The following is a 17,477-nucleotide window of genomic DNA, read 5'->3' as shown; positions in this document are numbered from 1 at the left end:
GTGCAGGTCGTAGAAATTCTAGGGCCCTCATAATGAAGGTAAAATCCAAATCTAAATCCGTTCTTTAATTCATCAGCTATAGATTTGTTTGGATATACTGCTAAATATGGGCACATTTAGTCAACTTTAACTGGAGTTGAACCTGTTCTTACGAAGGAGTTTGCCTGACTGGCGAAAAGTTGATGAGATTGGCTGGGGCGCTTGAAAAGCTCTTGATGTTGGTAACTTATGTACAACTTGCTTATCAGAACAATGAATAGCAGGATGTTTGCTTTGACACTTGAGACATTGATGCTGATATTGACAATTTTGAACACAGCAGAAACCTTTGTTGTTGTATTCATAACAGAATTTTGGGTTGCTCAGAGTATTTTTATATACAGACTGAGTATTGCTATTAGGGGTAATATAAAGTAACCATAAATCTTCATCAATTTTCCCCCATGAAATATTGTTGTCTTTCGCTCTTTTTAAACGAAATTGTCGGTCATATTCTCTCCAGCCTAAACCCCCAGAAACTCGGCTAGCACCGAGTTTGACATTGGCCTTGTATTTGATGAGACTGAGGGTTTGATCGACATGTGATGACAAATAAATACTCATATATATCAAAAATGCATCTAACCAAGCATCAATACTAGCAATTTTGGTTGCATTTGTAGGTTTTAAAGTAAGCTGCCCATTCATGAATAGAACTCTACTTTCTTGTGTGTCAAAATCTGCCTGCTTATTCAGGAGTGTATTCAGCTCAACGAATTCACCTTTCATGATTTTTTGCTTAACTAACTGTGGAACGTGCATAGCTAGATCATCATGGACACTAATTATACTCGGTGAACCAGATAAACATGAAGGTGGTTCAATTGTATCGAAACAAATAACTTCGTTCGAAACAGATAAATCTGGATTAGACGAGATTTTGGTACCTTCATCTATGGATGTGTCCAGCCGCTGAGAAATGATCGTTTCTATCTTTTCATTTATTTCCGGCAACATCCGCTCTGCCACCGATGACACTACTTGTTCCAGACCTGTGGCGGCTCCATCCGTATCAAAGGCGATTGTATCCATTGATTGTTGTGGTCGAAGTGGTTCTCCGGATTTTTCGGCATTTAAAGTCCGGGGTTTCTTTTTGCCTGGTAATCTGGCTTTTCCCGAGTAAACAGATCTACGCTTTACTCCTGACTCCCCTGTCCCTTCGTCAACGGAATGGGATTTTTTACGTGGTTGCATTCTCAAAATAATAGAAAATATGTTAAAAACCGAAAACAGATTAAACAGATTTTTTTTTTATACAAATACAAATACAAATATTTTATTGGCACAAACACAATTACAATAATTGGCAAAGGCCCAATGAATATATAAGAACATCATTGTATGTTTACAATAGTTGCATGTACAGTATATATATTTTTACTGATCTATATAGATCAGTTTAACATTTCCTTAGACTAATTGACATCTGTGTTCAAATCAGTCATTAATGAATTTAACAGTAATATTTAAAATAGTATGTATTTCACTATTTAAACATACATGTAAAATGTATCTTTCTGTGTCCAAGTTATTGGCAATATTTATTTTACTTATCTTATAAAAATTACTTAAATAGCTGTTCCTTAGATGATAATAGGCTTTACATTGAAAAAGAAAATGAGTTTCATCTTCAATTGCACCAGTTTTACAAGCATTACAATATCTTTCATTCCTAATTGTGGCATTATATCTACCACTTTCTATTGCAGGTTTATGTGCACTTAATCTTATTCTACTAATAGAGGATCTCTCAGATCTTTTCCTGAGTATATCAACATAAGGACTTCTTTTTCTCGTATATAATTTTTGAAAAAATGAAAGTTTTTCTGAACTAAAATTTTTTGATGATTGCTCTTGGATACATTGGTCAATGATTTTTTGCTTTATGTTTGGTAAAAAGTGTTGGATTGTGCTTTTATAATTACTAATGTTTGAGAATCCCAAATTGTCTAGGATGCCATAAATTTTCTTAGTCCAGGAATTGGAATTGATCGTTCCCTGATATAATTTAAATGCCAAAGAATTAGATGTTATCAAGTGATTCCAATATTTAATGCTTGAGAATGAGATTTTAGACCAAAGTGGTAACCTGTTTAATTCTGCCAAACAACCAGCATTAGATGCTTTGCAATGTAATCCAAGTATATCTTTAAGAAATTTTACATGAAATTTTTCGATAACTGAAATATCTTTCAATGAGAGATATCCCCATATTTCACAACAATAAAGAAGTACAGGAATTACAATAGAATCAAAAAGTTTTTCTAAGAGCTAAAATGGATTATCAATACCAATTATTTTTTTTTCATTTTAAAATATGCTTTTCTGGCCTTTTCAACAAGCACAGATGTTGCTAAATTAAACTTCCCATTACTTTTCAATACAATACCCAAATAACAGTATTTTGATACAACTTGCATAGTATTTCCATTGAAAGTGAAATTGATGCTTTGATGTTTACTATTTGAGTTAAAAACCATGATTTTAGATTTATCAACATTGACTTGTAATTTCCAATTTGAACAATAGTTGTAAAGAATATCTAAACTAGTTTGTAAACCACTTTTGCTCTCTGATGAAATAACAATATCATCAGCATAAAGCAGGCAGTTTACATTGAGATTATTTACATGTACAGGTTCACATTTTACATTTTGTTTCAAGTCACTGACAATACCATCAATAAATATATTGAAAAGTGTAGGGCTAAGAACATCCCCTTGTTTGACACCACATTCAGAGTTAAATATTTTACTTAACCCATCAGAAAATTTTATCCTACTGGTTGTGTTGCTGTACATGGAAAAAAGAATATTAAATAATTTTTGAGAAATATTAGAGTTAAGGAGCTTATAAAATAAACCTTCTCTCCATACAGTGTCAAATGCTTTTCTAAGGTCAATGAAAGCAGCATATACTTTTTTACTTTTATAATGGTCAATGATAGTTTTTATAGAGAACAAGTGGTCTGATGTTCTACAGTTTTCTTTGAAGCCAATTTGATTTTCATTTATAAGTGACATGGACTTTACAAATTCAAGTAAATTTATATTATAAAGTAATGTTAAAGCAGATGAATTTTTCTTTACAATATAAACAAACTGAACAAAAATGCCTCAAATACTAGTATAAAAATGCCATATACATGTATTATCAAAAAATTTTGTTTTTTGATCTACAAAACAAAGTACACCCACCTCGCAATCAAAACTGCTTGGAATGTAATGACGTCAAAGCTAACAGAAAAAACGTCATCTATGGTATGCCATTACGCGCAAAATAATAAGGCGCGGATCATACAACAGCAATACCGGAAACATCGCTATAATAATTAAATTTATTTTTTATAAATAAAATAAATCGTATTATTTGGGTTGTTTTTATTGAAAAAAAAGATATTTCAAGAGGAGATAACCAATTCTACTACAATTATTGCCGAGATCAAAGAGATGCCGCGGACATTATTCTCCAATATACCACGAACGTCATCACTAAATTATCAGATCAGAAATACCTATTTGTCTCGCACTGATCATAAAAGTACAACTTCAAACCGTAAAAAGTTTTAAAACCATGTCAATTTCAGACAAATCGATGTGTATTGCCCCAAATGTTTATTTTTAAGAGATCAATGAAGCAATGGACCTCCATAGCACATTTTCACGGCGTGTTTTACATGAAATATATATATCTAACGTGTAGTAGTAATAATCGTATTAAATTGCCCTTAACCCCCTAAAAGTTAAAGTATTAGGAATATGATTGAAAGATATTTTATAAATAAGTGAAGAGGATTAAAATCCAAAGAAAAATTCTGTCGTCTGCAAGTGATTCCTTTGATCGATACACATGTACACATTACTAATAACGGTTGGGGTTACACGGAACAGCTGTCAAAATGACCTAAATCATCTCTCTATAGGAGAAACGATCTGTAGAAATACTGGGCTGTTAGTAGAATAGAAAAAAAGTTCTTGTTATCGTGAATGTTGCAGGATAACCTTCTCGGTGTCGAAATGTTGTTTGAAATATAAAAGCCTCGGCTTTTATATTTTAGAACAACATTTCTCGACCTCGGAGGTTATTCTGCAACATTCACGATAACAAGAACTTTATTTCTTAAATATACCTGTCATCAACTGAGTATGAGTCTCTCTATTTCTTAGGGAAATTTATTGTGTTTTTTATAGCTCTATATAGAAACTGACAGGACTGAAATATACAAAATCCTGTTCTAACCAGTTTAAATAATTGGTCGAAACCTTTAGCAACCTAAGAACAATTACACTGGTACAGACTGTACTAAATAATCATGATGATATCAAAACTCAAAATTCCCATGTAAGACGACTTGGCGATTTCTATTATCTAACGTACTGATGCTCAGTAACAGTAATATAGTTATCACAACTTACTCTATACGACTAAATCATTAATTTGTTAAAAGAAAGATGCATAATATAAACAATCATAAACCTTTTTTAATGATTTATTTGAGTTATGAAGGTAGCGATCATTGCAAAATAAAATTACACTACTCACTAACGCGTTTATGCATTTTTTCTGCAATGACGCTACCTTTTTATCTCCCATGAATCGTCAAAGAAAGCATTTTGGGGTAAGTACATGTATATTTATGCAGTTAGTTCTTGTAACAATCTTTACAGTCATATATATATATATATATATATATATATATATACCAGGCTTGGGGTAATGCTAAATGTAATGGTAATGCATTGCAATGCATTACATGTTTTCAAAGTAATGCTAGAAATGTGTAATGCCACAAAATTAGCATTACAAGTAATGGTAATGTAATGAATTACTTTCAAAAATATAGTGTAATGCTGGCATTACATGGCATTACTTTGCATTACTACGCTTATTTATGCATGTTCACTTTAAAAAATGTGATGAATAAATGGATAGCTGAAATTGAATTTGATTAACTTTATAATAAAGAAGAAAGAAATAATTCTTGAAAAAAAATGTTTTAGTTAAAAAAAAAAATAAAAATAAAATTTCATTTTTATATTGTTTATATTACTAGATATAACAACACAATTTCATAACATTTTTATGAGTGTTGTTTTTAAGAGTTTTAAATCATTTAAACAATTTACTCCAATTAGTTTGCACTTCAATAAAGATGTGTCAACAACACACTATGCCCCCAGGATAACCTAAGTATCAAAACAATCTATTGTTATAAGAAGTGCTAAACACCCCAATCCCCTTCCTTATGCCATGTCCCAATAGAATAGGGGACAGACATGCGCCTTTAAGGGCAAAATGAATGCACTGTCCACTGCAAATTAAAATCACTTCCAATATTATAACCCATTTGAAAATAATTCTCTCTCTCTCTCTCTCTCTCTCTCTCTCTCTCTCTCTCTCTCTCTCTCTGTTGTACATGTCTATTAAGTACATTAGTTTGGACTGATAGAAAAAACAAGATTCATGCATTTTTTCTATTTTTTCACTTAATATATCCTAAGATAAAAATTGTCAAACAATCTTTCAGTCCCAGCTTCCACTGCATCTGTAGAATGTTTATTTAGTATAGCTGGGAAGATTTTCAAACTAATAGGATTTAGTTTAAAGACTTTGATCATAAAGTGCAACAGCAATCTTTTGTCATAAAGTGTCCTCAGCATAAAGAAATTCGATTAAAATATATTAAGAAATATAATTGGGAAAAACCCTCTGTCTATAAATTAATGCAATTTAGTGTCCAAAATTATAAAGATTTGTATTATATGGGGAAATATCTGTATTTAGCTTTTTAATAACCGCAACATTATTCCATAAATTGTTTTCTATTATGCACGAATTCAGTGTCTCTATATCATATCTGACATTGTATCATGCCAAATGTCTATAAATGTCTTTTTACTTATGTAATATGTTGTTCATAATGCCACAAGATTATTATATATTGAGTAAATAAAGAAAATGACTCTTGTATATATAGTCAATGAATTTGAACCTGATACTGAACATGAACCTGTAGATATGTTAAAGAGTGTTTTATATATGAAACATTTGCAAAAACTCTTAATTAGTTTTACTTCTTTAAAACAAAGTAATGGTAATGGTAATGCATTACTTTACTCATGTAATGGTAATGTAATGCATTACTTCAAGAAAATCAAGTAATGGTAATGGTAATTTAATGCCCAAATTCATGAAGTAATGGTAATGTAATGCATTACTTTACAATGTAATTCGCCCCAAGCCTGATATATATATATATATATATATATATATATATATATATATATATATATATATATATATGCAGTTGGTGACAGTTTGTGCTGTGTAAATCAAAAGTACATTTGTAAAAATATGTAATATTTTTCTTTAACTTTTTTAGTCCATCTCGAAAAAATTCTTACTTTACATTTTGATATCTAATTCTAATATAAGTTTAGAATTTGAAGCAGAGTAAGAATACTGGCTGTAATTTTGCAATTTTTACCGTTAAATAAACATACTGTGACATTATGAACAAAGATATATCTGAAACAAGAGATGTTTATAAAACACTTATGCCCTCCTCCCTTGGAACCATCTGCGAAGAAAATGAACGGAAACTACAAATAATTGAAAATTTTCTAAGTCCAAGGCACATAACTGTGTCAGAAAATGCTTTATCGTACCCAAAACTAACTTGACCTAGATATTATTATGATAAGCCTGTACATACCAAATTTCATTTTCAAAATGTGCATCCTATGCGAAAAAAATGAACGGAAACTGCAAATAATTGGAATTTCATTTCAATATGTGCATCTTCTTCGAAGAAAATGAACGGAAACTGCAAATATTGGAATTTTTCTATGTCCAAGGAGCACAATTCTGTCGAAAATTGCTCGATCGTACCCAAAATCGAAATTGACCTAGATATTATATATTATGATAAACCTGTATACCAAATTTCATTTCAACATGTGCATCCTCTTCTAAGAAAATGTACGGAAACTGTTGGTGGACCGATCGGCCGACTGACTGACAGACCGACCGACAGACAGCAGCAGAGCAATATGCCCTCCCTTCTACGAGGGGGCCATAAAAATAATGCTGGAAACTAAAGTGGAATTATAGAATAAATGAAACTGAATTACATGCAAATACAATGTACATTTTATTACATGTTTAAAGAAGATTATCAAAGTGGACATTGTTTAAGTCTTACACTTTGCAACATTTGATACATTTGAGCACTTAGGGAAGTTGATATTTATTTCTCTAATATGGAAATCTTTATGTTCAATTTGTTATAACAAAATACATATATTGCACAATCATGTGTATATCATAAGCATAACAATCTCAAAAAAAGATTTGAAATGAAATGTTTTCTTTTACATTATGTGTGGTTTTAATAAGATTATTATGTTTTCTTTTACATTAATTAAGTGTGGTTTTAATGAGATTATTTAAATAGTCTAATCCCCATAACTTTTTCAGTTTCGCTAAAAAAAGGAAATAACTGTTTGAAATATACATTCCTCATTTTTATCAATATGACATTTCAACTGATAGCATTCTTCTGAATCTTCCCAAATGTACACTGTAAGTTCATCTCCTTCCAAGCACTCTCCTAAGTAGTGTGACTGAATTTTGCTGATTCCCTTCCCTAGATTTTCCTCAAAGTCTGGCAGAGAACCAGTTCTGACAGCATGGTGAGCAGCATCCTTAGCATACCTCACATACGCACTCCATGTAGCATGATTATTCATGTCTGTATCACTCCAGGCCACTTTCACTTGGTAAACACTTGTGTTCTCTCCCTTTGGGAACCTCTCTAGTTTGTAGGACTCAAACTTTTTTGCTGACTCTGCATATTTAACCTTCCACCAATCTGGAAGAGGCTTCGGTCGTCTAGTCTCCATGTCTATGCTGACAACTTGATTGACGTTACTTATCAGAAGTTCGTTGCTTTCGGTTTTCATAAGTGAGTGGGAATTAAAAGACGTGTTCCCAATGTAACCTCCCTTAACTGTTGTCAACAGTGAACTTTTGGGTACGTCAGGATCATAAAGAGCCTTCGTGAAGCAGACTTCTGATGTCACCAGGAAAGTTAATCGATCACTCGTCAATTTTTCAAAGTCTCGGAATGTTCTTCCCGTTTCGTCAAGTGGCTGATGATGAACAAACATGCGGCCTGATACCACGAGGTTCATCATGTTCCATAATTTTGGCTGCCCTAAAAAACACATTTCCTCATTAACTTCTAGTGAAATTTTTTTCTTAATAATTTGATAAAAAAAAATATAATGATAAAAATACTAGAGTACATGTATATGTAAAACTATAAACATACATTAAAAAAATCAAACTAAGGAACAGTAACATCTAGGATCTATTTCAACTTTTGAAAAAATGCAAGGAAATATTTTGACAAAAGGCTTTCATGCCATCACTTCTTCTTGATGTTATATTGATGTCTTGATATTATTCCCTTTATTGCATGAATATCATTCAGTTTTATAAAATAAACAGGGAAATAGCATTTCAGGATACATTTGTATCACCAAAGTTTTATTTCTGCATGTAAAAGTGTACTTAAGCTAACAATGAAGCATTAATTTAAAAGCTGGAAATACACAATAAAGTTAATTCATGCACAACACATTTTTTATCAAATTGAAAGAAATATCTACACGTTGTATTAGCATCCACATGCAGTTTTATTTAAAAAGAAAATTTAAAAAATATAGTTCTATGATAAACAGAAATTCTTATCAACAGATCTAACCATATTTTTCTGTCAGGGTAGTTTTAGAAACAATGATGGCCGTGCAGCTATATGTACTCAAGTTTATGTTAGTAAATGTTTTTGGAGTCCTTACCGTAGACGTCGTAGTCTGACATCGTTGGACCAGGATGTCTAACTACAGCCTCCACCGCTGTCTCATCCACGGAGAGAAGCTTAAATCCACAAGTTTTCAAAAAGTGACGAGAAATTCTCCTAAAAAAAGGGAAACAAAAGTTGTTGACAAACATGTGTACATGTACCAACACAGCAGCCACAATGTTTTTGTTTGTTTTTTTTTTATTTTATTGTAAACATTTTTCAGTATATTTGTTTTTAAATTGAGTAATAAATTTTGTTTCTATTTTGCAGTTTAATATAAACACAATGAAACAGGTTGATGTTGTTTTGTCTGTTCTTTTTATTTTAGCAATCTTTTTTTTTTTTTTTTAAATTTGATATTATGATATAATAATTTTCTTTATTGCATGCAAAATTATCAGTAAAACTTCACAAAGAATTCATACTTATGTGCCTGGAGTTAAAAAATAAAGTGCATGTAAAAACATAAAAAAATAGAAATGCATTGTACCTTATTCATATCTAAAACAAAGCATATTGTTATCAATGAAATTGTAAATATAAAAAACATTCCCCTTTATTTAATATCAAAAAACAATAATATTAAATTAAATTAATCAATAATATTAAAAAAACTTTTATAATTTTTTGGGGTATAAGCACTATAATATTTTATTCGACTCTCAAGAAAAATCCTTAAAAGTTTACTTTAAAAATAATAAAATCAAAGTGTAATAGTGTGTATATTAGGTATACAATAGGTTCAGTACTGCCACACTCCTACTAGCACTAGCTAGTGGGTTAACCCTTTAGATCAGTTGGTAGAGCATTGGCTTTTAAACTGATGGGTCCTCAGTTCGAGCCTAGTTGTGGTCATCCCTCCTTATCTATTACATTGACAAAATAACCCATGTGCAGTGGTTTAAAGGGTCTCATGGTATGGAAATCTCAAAAGAAGAGCAGGAAGAGTGTAATGGTGTGTACAGTACCGACCAGACCCCATCTACATATAACACCAGAGCAGACCTCAACTAAACCCAGGGTTTACTCTGGGTCTGCTATTTGATAATTTGTGTCTATTCGGGCTTTACTTATTCTATGAGGTCCACTGTACGACTGAAGTGTGAAGCAGGTAGGTCATTTATCTTACCATCTTACGGCCTCTAATTCCCACCCCATGTATATTCGAAATGCACATGTCGGATCTGCTTTCAAGGGTCTACTTTTGATGGGGGTTTACTCTCTGTGTCCACTCTGGGTTTACTTTGGGTTTATTCAGGGTTAACTCTGGGTCTGCTCTAGTAAACCCGGAGTAAACCCCAAGCAGACCCCAAATGTAAACCCAGAGTTTAGTTGGGGTCTACTCTGTTGAGTTGGGTCTGATCTGTACTGTATATTAGGTATAATATAGGCTCAGTGCTGCCATGCTCCTACTAATACTAGCTAGTGGGTTAACCCTTGATTTCAATTGGAAAAGCGTGGGGTTGTAAACTGAAGGGTTCTGGGTTCAAGCCTAGATCATTCGTCTTCCTCTATTACATAAGCAGTGTGTTGCATTATTGCCATTGAAGCTAAATTAAGACCTCTGATTGTGAGTCTATAGAATTAGTGGCAACTATAATGACTGTATTATCATATTAGAAGCTAATATATATAAAAGTTTGTTTGACCTAATCCGATTCTCGAAAATATTCAAATTGGCAGCAATGTCAACATGTATCAGATTAAGGAGGCTCAGGGTGGTAAACAAATTGCACTATATATTATATTTCTAGTAATAAAGAATATATTCCCTACCTAATAATACTTCGATTGGGGTATTTTATTTTTAGTAATGAGAAAAATATATAACATCAGGTGCCTGTGATAATATTTACATGTAGATGTCAAGAAAAAATCCATAAGTTATTGCTGTAACCAGAGACATAAATAATGGAGATTGGCAACTCCGCAATTAGCTTGTTTTGTTGTTAAAAAATGGTATGGAGCCAACCTTACTTTGAGAACTACATTTTATTTAACTGAGATAATGATCTTAAACCAAAAGTATATTGTTTTAACGAAAAGTGTGCATAGGTTTTAGACATTTTTGAAACAAAAAATTTAAAAATAAGATTAATATTTAGAAAATATACATTGTATTGGCCAGCTATAAAACATCAGTGAAATCTTGGACGGCGGGTAGCCAACTGCCTCCTAAAACTCCTCTTTTGATATTGTTTGTATGACATAAACTCATGAAAATATAATATTTTGAATGTTTTGGTAATAGGTTTTAGCTGTTTATATTTCGATATAATTGTTTACTAGAAAGATATACTGATTTAAACTGGGAAAAATTTACAATAGAGATTTCAATCAGTTGCCAATCTCTATCTTATTTATGTCTCTGCTGTAACTAACATACATTCTAACTAATTTTAATATTTTCCTATATTTCTTGATGGAGGATAACTTTCACTAAAACTTGCCATGGCCTGCCAGTCCTTCAAATCTGGTTAAGAGCATCTTAAATTTTGCTAGCCAAGGCTTTTTAAAAGTATGTAAAAAGCAAAGATAGGGGTCACCAAAATGGGAATGGGATATCCAATTATCCATGGTAGAAATGATATACAGTATCGTTGGAATCTATGGGGTTTCTCTGCATAACTCATGTATTGCTGATGTTACATATATACACTCGTCAGATATAAAATTAATGTTATCAGTTGGGTACTAGTATTTCTCTACATTTATAAATAAAACACATCCGCGTAAAATATCTGTCTATAAACTATGTCATACTTATAACCAGGATTTCGTGATACTGAGGCCATGGTAAAATGATTTCGTTCTATTTCATGACACCACCAGTCCACTTTACCTAATGTATACATACAACTCGGAATATCTAACCCGACTTAATTCATTTTATTTGTTTACCTTAAATACCAATCCCGACATTCAACTTTGATTCTAATCTACAGTAGAACTGGCAAATATTTCTTTTTTATATTTGTAAAAAAAAAAAAAATGTCTTCGCGAATAAAAGGCGGGGGGGGGGGGGGGGGGGGGGGGTCTGCTCAGTATATCACACATTATCTGAAACTTACGTAATGATAACGAAAAAAATGTTGTAAATGTAATATGCAGCGTTTTGACCTTTATCGTCAGACACATTATCGTCAGGCCCCTCGGTAGCATTGGGAGGGGGCCTGTCCCCATGCCCACTATTTCTTGGAGCAAACACTTTTTTTTAAATTTTCATATAAAAATTGAATTTATCATGGACTGCCCACGGCCCGGTCAATCCCACGGCCCCCGCTTTTTGGGACTATCTAAAAATGAAGTTAAAATCAGGAAACTCAACAGTAAAATCGAAGTAATATTACGTATACGCCCCCCCCCCCCTCCCCCCCACCCCGACAGCTAGTGGCAGACAGATTTACCAATGTTTACCGCTCACACTGTTATCCGAGGTTTATCTCCTGTTTATTTTCGATCGACCCAGACTGAAAATCTGCGAGTGAAATCATGGCAGCCAGAAAGGTTCCCGTTATTCCTCTCCCAGGAACCAATGGTTATCCGATGATAGGGCTTGGAACATTTACTATCTTTGAGAGACGAGTAAGATTATAAGACATTTCTTTGAATGATAAGTATGCATACTTCAAACAGTTGTTAAACATGTTAAAATGTCGATGCAACGTGCATATAAATTTATAAACAGGTTGGGCATGGAATCTTTGATAAGAATTCGAGTCATTTATATATAAATTATGACTTTTTATTTGTAATATGACTATGTATGTGAATTTGTGCAGATGTAAAAGTTTTGACAACGTGTGTATTTTGGAGGGGTGGTGGTACAAAAGAGTCAGAACCTGAAAAATACGTCACTATGATCGACTTAAAATACATATATTTTTGTTCATTAAACTGTGTTAATCCTTTACCAGGGAAGTAACGACGAGGTGAAAGAAGCCGTGAAGTGCGCCATTGACTGTGGGTATAGGAGTCTGGACTGCGCCCTGGTCTACCAGAACGAGTCGTCCGTAGGTCAAGCCGTGGCCGACAAAATCAGGGACGGCGTGGTCAAGAGGGAGGATTTGTTTATCACAACCAAGGCATGTCCACGCTCATATTAAATGTTCATGACTGGAGTATTACATGTACTCGCTGCTATGCATGCTTATCGCAGTATGAGTGGAGGGTATCTTAACAGTTACAACAGTTGTTGAACTGATTGTTTGTTTAACCTTGTTTCAGCTCTGGGACACTCACCATAACCCGGCGAATATCCGGGAGAACTGTATGAAGTCTCTGAACAATCTGAAGTGTGGTTACATCGACCTCTATCTCATACACTGGCCATTCGGTTTCGAGGTATTAAAAAAAACTGGATGGTTTCCGAATGTGCTAAAATAATTACTACATATATAACTTTTCAATTTTGTCGCATTAATGATTTTGAAAACAGATAACAAAAAATATTTGAGTATTTATATGATTCTGGAAATAAAAAGCAACATTTAATTTTAAATTAGCTATATATATTAATAAAATTCCTAAAAACAAACACCTTAAAATGAAAATTATTAAAAAAAAAAAACAGGTCTAATCCATTTTTTTTTTTTACATATATATGGACTTAATAAATTAGGATGGAGACGAGTATTTTCCGATGGGAGACGATGGAAAGGCCAGGTTTTCTGACCATGATTATGTTGATGTCTGGAAGGTGAGATTGTACCATACAGTATATATATTAAACATGTGTTAATGTAACTGCGACTAACATAAACTTAAGAGATGAAGCAATGAATTATAAATTATATCGTACATGTACATGTATAAATTATGTACTTTGGTCATTGTATTGCACACGAACATGTATACAAGTATATCCATATCATGACATGGGAAAAAATTGTAATATTGAAGATACGGTTTCGCTCACTTTCATACACTTGATATTTTACCATGAGGACTTTTTACTGTTCTAGGGTATGGAGAAGTTGGTAGATGAAGGTTTGGTAAAATCCATTGGCTTGTCAAACTTCAACGAAAGTCAGATTGAGCGTGTAATTAAGAATTGTCGCATCAAACCTAGCAACCTACAGGTATGTTTAATTACTCGATCACAGAACTGTTAGAACTAGATTTTAGAGAATCATGGACTACTAAAGTATATTAGTCAAGTATGTATAGAACCATTTTAGCAAGACCTTGGACTTTCGATAGGACGTAACTATCTTTCTTGCATCAAAACATGTTAAACATTAAGTTTATGCAAACATTGCGTAGTCTTTGCAGCTTTAAAGCCAGACAACTCTTGTTGATTTCAAAGAGATCTTTTCTCGTAATAACGAAATAATTAACTCGTATGAACGAAATCTTTTCTTGTTATTACGAGATCTTTTCTCGTTATTACGAGATCTTTTCTCGTAATAACGAGATAATTAACTCGTTATAACGAGATCTTTTCTCGTAAATATTTTTTTTTATGTGGCCCTATTCGTCTTTCGTAAAAAATGCACATACACGTAATATGAATTATAATTTTGAGGGAAACGCATGTAAATACGACAATTAAAAATAAAGCTTTTTTTTTCTTTAAATTAATAGATTGAGGTCCATCCTTACTTCTCGAACAAAAAACTGGTCGATTTCTGTACTGCCAACGGAATCACGGTGACGGCCTACGCGCCGCTTGGGAACCCGAACAGAACATGGTAATATACAAAGTACATGTTTAAGTTAGCATTTTTAGAGCATAGCAATGTAATGAAAACCTTTATTTTACATAATGTACAACAGTATAAGAAACACGGTAATATAAGGCAACACCCTAGTAGCTAGAACTTGACATAGGAAAGTATACATGCAATATATACATGTATGTAAAATTATATGATTATAAAGGAAAAACACTTAAACGCCAACATTGAAAATTAGAAATCTACACAAATTTTAGTGGCATTTATCTGTTACTCGAAATTTGGGCTTACTTTGTCTACATCCGACCGAAATCGTTTCTCGTCCATCAGGGAGGTAAAAAAAAATCCGAGACCGATCCTGGGTTTCCGACGATGGTGTGTCTGACAGAGTTTGAATATGTATTGTTCTCTGTGACATGAAATTGGGTTTATTATTTACTTTCAATAGGGCTGGAGATAAAGATCCCGTCGTATTTGATGAACCAATCCTAAAAGAAATCGCGGAAAGAAAGAAGAAGTCCATAGCGCAAGTAAGATTTGTTGTTAGAGTTATCTTTCTTTCATCACAACGTTGATCAATGCACAACATCATTCGAAGTAACAGTGATATAAAGTATACTAATAATATTACAATCATTAATTGATTAAATGTCAACATATGATACCATACTTGTAAGTTGTTTTCACATTTTAACATGACTGTCAATGGATATATTTTTGGTGCTTTTTTACATGTAGGTTTGCCTTAGGTTTCTGCTGCAGCGGAACATTGTTGTCATTCCAAAGAGCGTCAATCCCCAAAGAATCAAAGAGAATATTGACGTAAGTAGTTAATAACAAGACTATTTTCTTGATCAGTTCTAGAATGTGTTACCATTCTGTAAATTTACTTGTATTTCCATGAGAAAGAGATCATCAACACTTTACGAAGTTATTTAAATAATTAATGGTGGAAGGGATTTACATATATTTACATTCAATGTATATATCCCCTTATGTTTGCATTAGAAATCTGTGACGTTTGTTTTTCTATAACACACCAAACCTGATCACTTCGTATGAGCACAAGTAAATGTCATCACGCGTTTTAATAATTAATTAATATATTTATTTTAATTGTAAGATTGAATGAACCGTTCAAACTTTAATACATTACCAATTTGATATTGTACTTATGAAAAATAATCTTTAATTCATATATATTTGTTAATAGTTAAGATTTTTCTTTAAAAAGTTTCTTGCAATATATCTTTTTTTCTGCAATGTCGCTACCTTCATAATCCGCATAAGTCATCGAAGAAAGCATTTTATTGTTTATATATACATCTTTCTTTTAACAAATTATTAAATTATTACTTTATATAAAAGAAATATCCAATTCGTCTCAATGTACGTACTTAAGCATTCAATGCTTATAGTTATATTCATATATTGATTTATATTTTTATAAAGTATTTGTGTATTGTCGCTTTAAAGCCATGATTATATTTACATCCAACAGGTATAATTCCCTCTAATAAATTGATAAATTGTAATTCACAGCTCTGTCGAAACTGACAGGACTGAAATCTACATGCCCCGTTTATCAATTGGTTGAAACATTCAGCAACCTAAGAAAAGTCATGGACTGCACGAAATAATCATGATGATGTCAGATTCAGATACAAGTATACATACATTTACATGTATATATATATACACATTACACTTTGAACATACTATATATCTGTAATTGTTTGATTTTTAAAACAGATTTTAGATTTTGAGTTATCTGACGAGGAAATGAAAGCCATCTGGTCATTAGATAGCGGAAAGCGGTTTTACATAGAACCAATGTAAGTATTTACTTGTACACGTATGTGTTTCTTGGAAATATACATAAACCTAACCTATTTTACAAACATATTGTTTTTAAAATACACTGTGTAAATTTTGAAATAAAACAAAAAAGTTATTTCTAATGTTTTGATGCTGGCATATAATACGTACTGAAGTATATCAATTAATTGTACGATTTTTTTACAGTGCAAAAACCCACAAATATTATCCATTTGACGACGTAAAATAGATTGGTGCAGATGAATTCATACACTGTAGAGAATTCTTTACTTAACATGTATTGAATGATTAAAATTATTTCAAAATACTTAAGCTTGTCTTTGTTGTATATTCCTAAATATTTTTATTTACACGTCTTGTAGAAAAGCTTATTTCAAACTTCTGTTGCAATATTCCAAACTGCACATGTAGCTCTCAAAGTATTTTCTTTTACATTAATGAATGGGGAAAACTCAAAAATATTTAAAGCTACCATTGAAGACATGCAATAAACGCATTGGCCGTATATTTTGATAAATTTATGAATAAATGAAAATAAAGTTTGCCTAGATGCTAACATGTAGTATTATCGATATAATTTCAAGAAGGTATCAAATTAAAATGACTGGTCTTTTTAAAGAGTTCAATGGGCGATTGATTTCGTGGCGTTCTTTCACAAAATGCAGGTGCACCGAACAGTGAAAATCTCAATAAACACCAATGCTTTGTGATGCTGTATCTCGCCTAAATTTTCATATGATTGGTCTCAAATACAATGTTGGTCTTTTATAATCCCATATTAGTAATATTACCACATTAACTGTTTTTGCAACGAAATCACTGCCACTTTAAACATTACGTTTGAAAATTCGCTGTTTATGGTCACCATGTTAATGATAAAATCCAAGGCATTCAAAGTGCAATTTCAGACAAAATGGCAGGCAAATTCAAATCATGTGTATTTTAACAAAATGCCTTGGTATGACTCATTTAATAGATATTTTGTGGAATAAACTACATGTGCATGTTCTAAAAGGTTTGTAATGTATAAAAATGTGATTTGTTCGACTACA

At 32.2% G+C, this 17,477-nt stretch overlaps 2 protein-coding genes and 1 pseudogene across 2 annotated transcripts; 1 reads left to right on the top strand and 2 right to left on the bottom strand.

The window, feature by feature from the left end:
* Positions 1-126: 126 nt before the first annotated feature.
* On the bottom strand, positions 127-3,337 carry LOC128191240 (uncharacterized; annotated as a pseudogene).
* A 3,846-nt stretch (positions 3,338-7,183) lies between these two features.
* Positions 7,184-11,718, bottom strand: LOC128155680 (uncharacterized). Its single transcript, XM_052817511.1, has 3 exons — positions 11,672-11,718; positions 8,904-9,022; positions 7,184-8,257 (listed from the first exon to the last, which is right to left on the bottom strand). The coding sequence occupies exons 1-3, from the start codon at positions 11,701-11,703 to the stop codon at positions 7,524-7,526; spliced, it is 885 nt and encodes a 294-aa protein (XP_052673471.1). The 5' UTR covers positions 11,704-11,718; the 3' UTR covers positions 7,184-7,523.
* Positions 11,719-12,334: 616 nt separating this feature from the next.
* Positions 12,335-16,732, top strand: LOC128155679 (aldo-keto reductase family 1 member B1-like). Its single transcript, XM_052817509.1, has 10 exons — positions 12,335-12,493; positions 12,826-12,993; positions 13,136-13,252; positions 13,530-13,607; positions 13,873-13,989; positions 14,495-14,601; positions 15,035-15,116; positions 15,325-15,408; positions 16,339-16,421; positions 16,612-16,732. The coding sequence occupies exons 1-10, from the start codon at positions 12,401-12,403 to the stop codon at positions 16,652-16,654; spliced, it is 972 nt and encodes a 323-aa protein (XP_052673469.1). The 5' UTR covers positions 12,335-12,400; the 3' UTR covers positions 16,655-16,732.
* Positions 16,733-17,477: the final 745 nt, after the last annotated feature.

The sequence above is a fragment of the Crassostrea angulata genome, chromosome 7, assembly GCF_025612915.1.
Source record: "Crassostrea angulata isolate pt1a10 chromosome 7, ASM2561291v2, whole genome shotgun sequence".
Classification (NCBI taxonomy): domain Eukaryota; kingdom Metazoa; phylum Mollusca; class Bivalvia; order Ostreida; family Ostreidae; genus Magallana; species Magallana angulata.
This window is presented reverse-complemented; position numbering and strand designations above follow the sequence as displayed.

What these genes read in the sequence shown, in the direction of transcription:
- LOC128155680 (XM_052817511.1), bottom strand. Translation starts at nt 11,703, where the DNA reads ATGGCCTCAGTATCACGAAATCCTGGTTATAA. An exon ending in TCACGAAATCCTGGTTATAA is followed by an intron (nt 9,023 to 11,671) that starts GTATGACATAGT and finishes CCCTTTTTTTAG; the next exon opens with GAGAATTTCTCGTCACTTTT. An exon ending in GTCAGACTACGACGTCTACG is followed by an intron (nt 8,258 to 8,903) that starts GTAAGGACTCCA and finishes TGTGTTTTTTAG; the next exon opens with GGCAGCCAAAATTATGGAAC.
- LOC128155679 (XM_052817509.1), top strand. Translation starts at nt 12,401, where the DNA reads ATGGCAGCCAGAAAGGTTCCCGTTATTCCTCTCCCAGGAACCAATGGT. An exon ending in ACTGGCCATTCGGTTTCGAG is followed by an intron (nt 13,253 to 13,529) that starts GTATTAAAAAAA and finishes TTAATAAATTAG; the next exon opens with GATGGAGACGAGTATTTTCC. An exon ending in GAATCAAAGAGAATATTGAC is followed by an intron (nt 15,409 to 16,338) that starts GTAAGTAGTTAA and finishes TTTTTAAAACAG; the next exon opens with ATTTTAGATTTTGAGTTATC.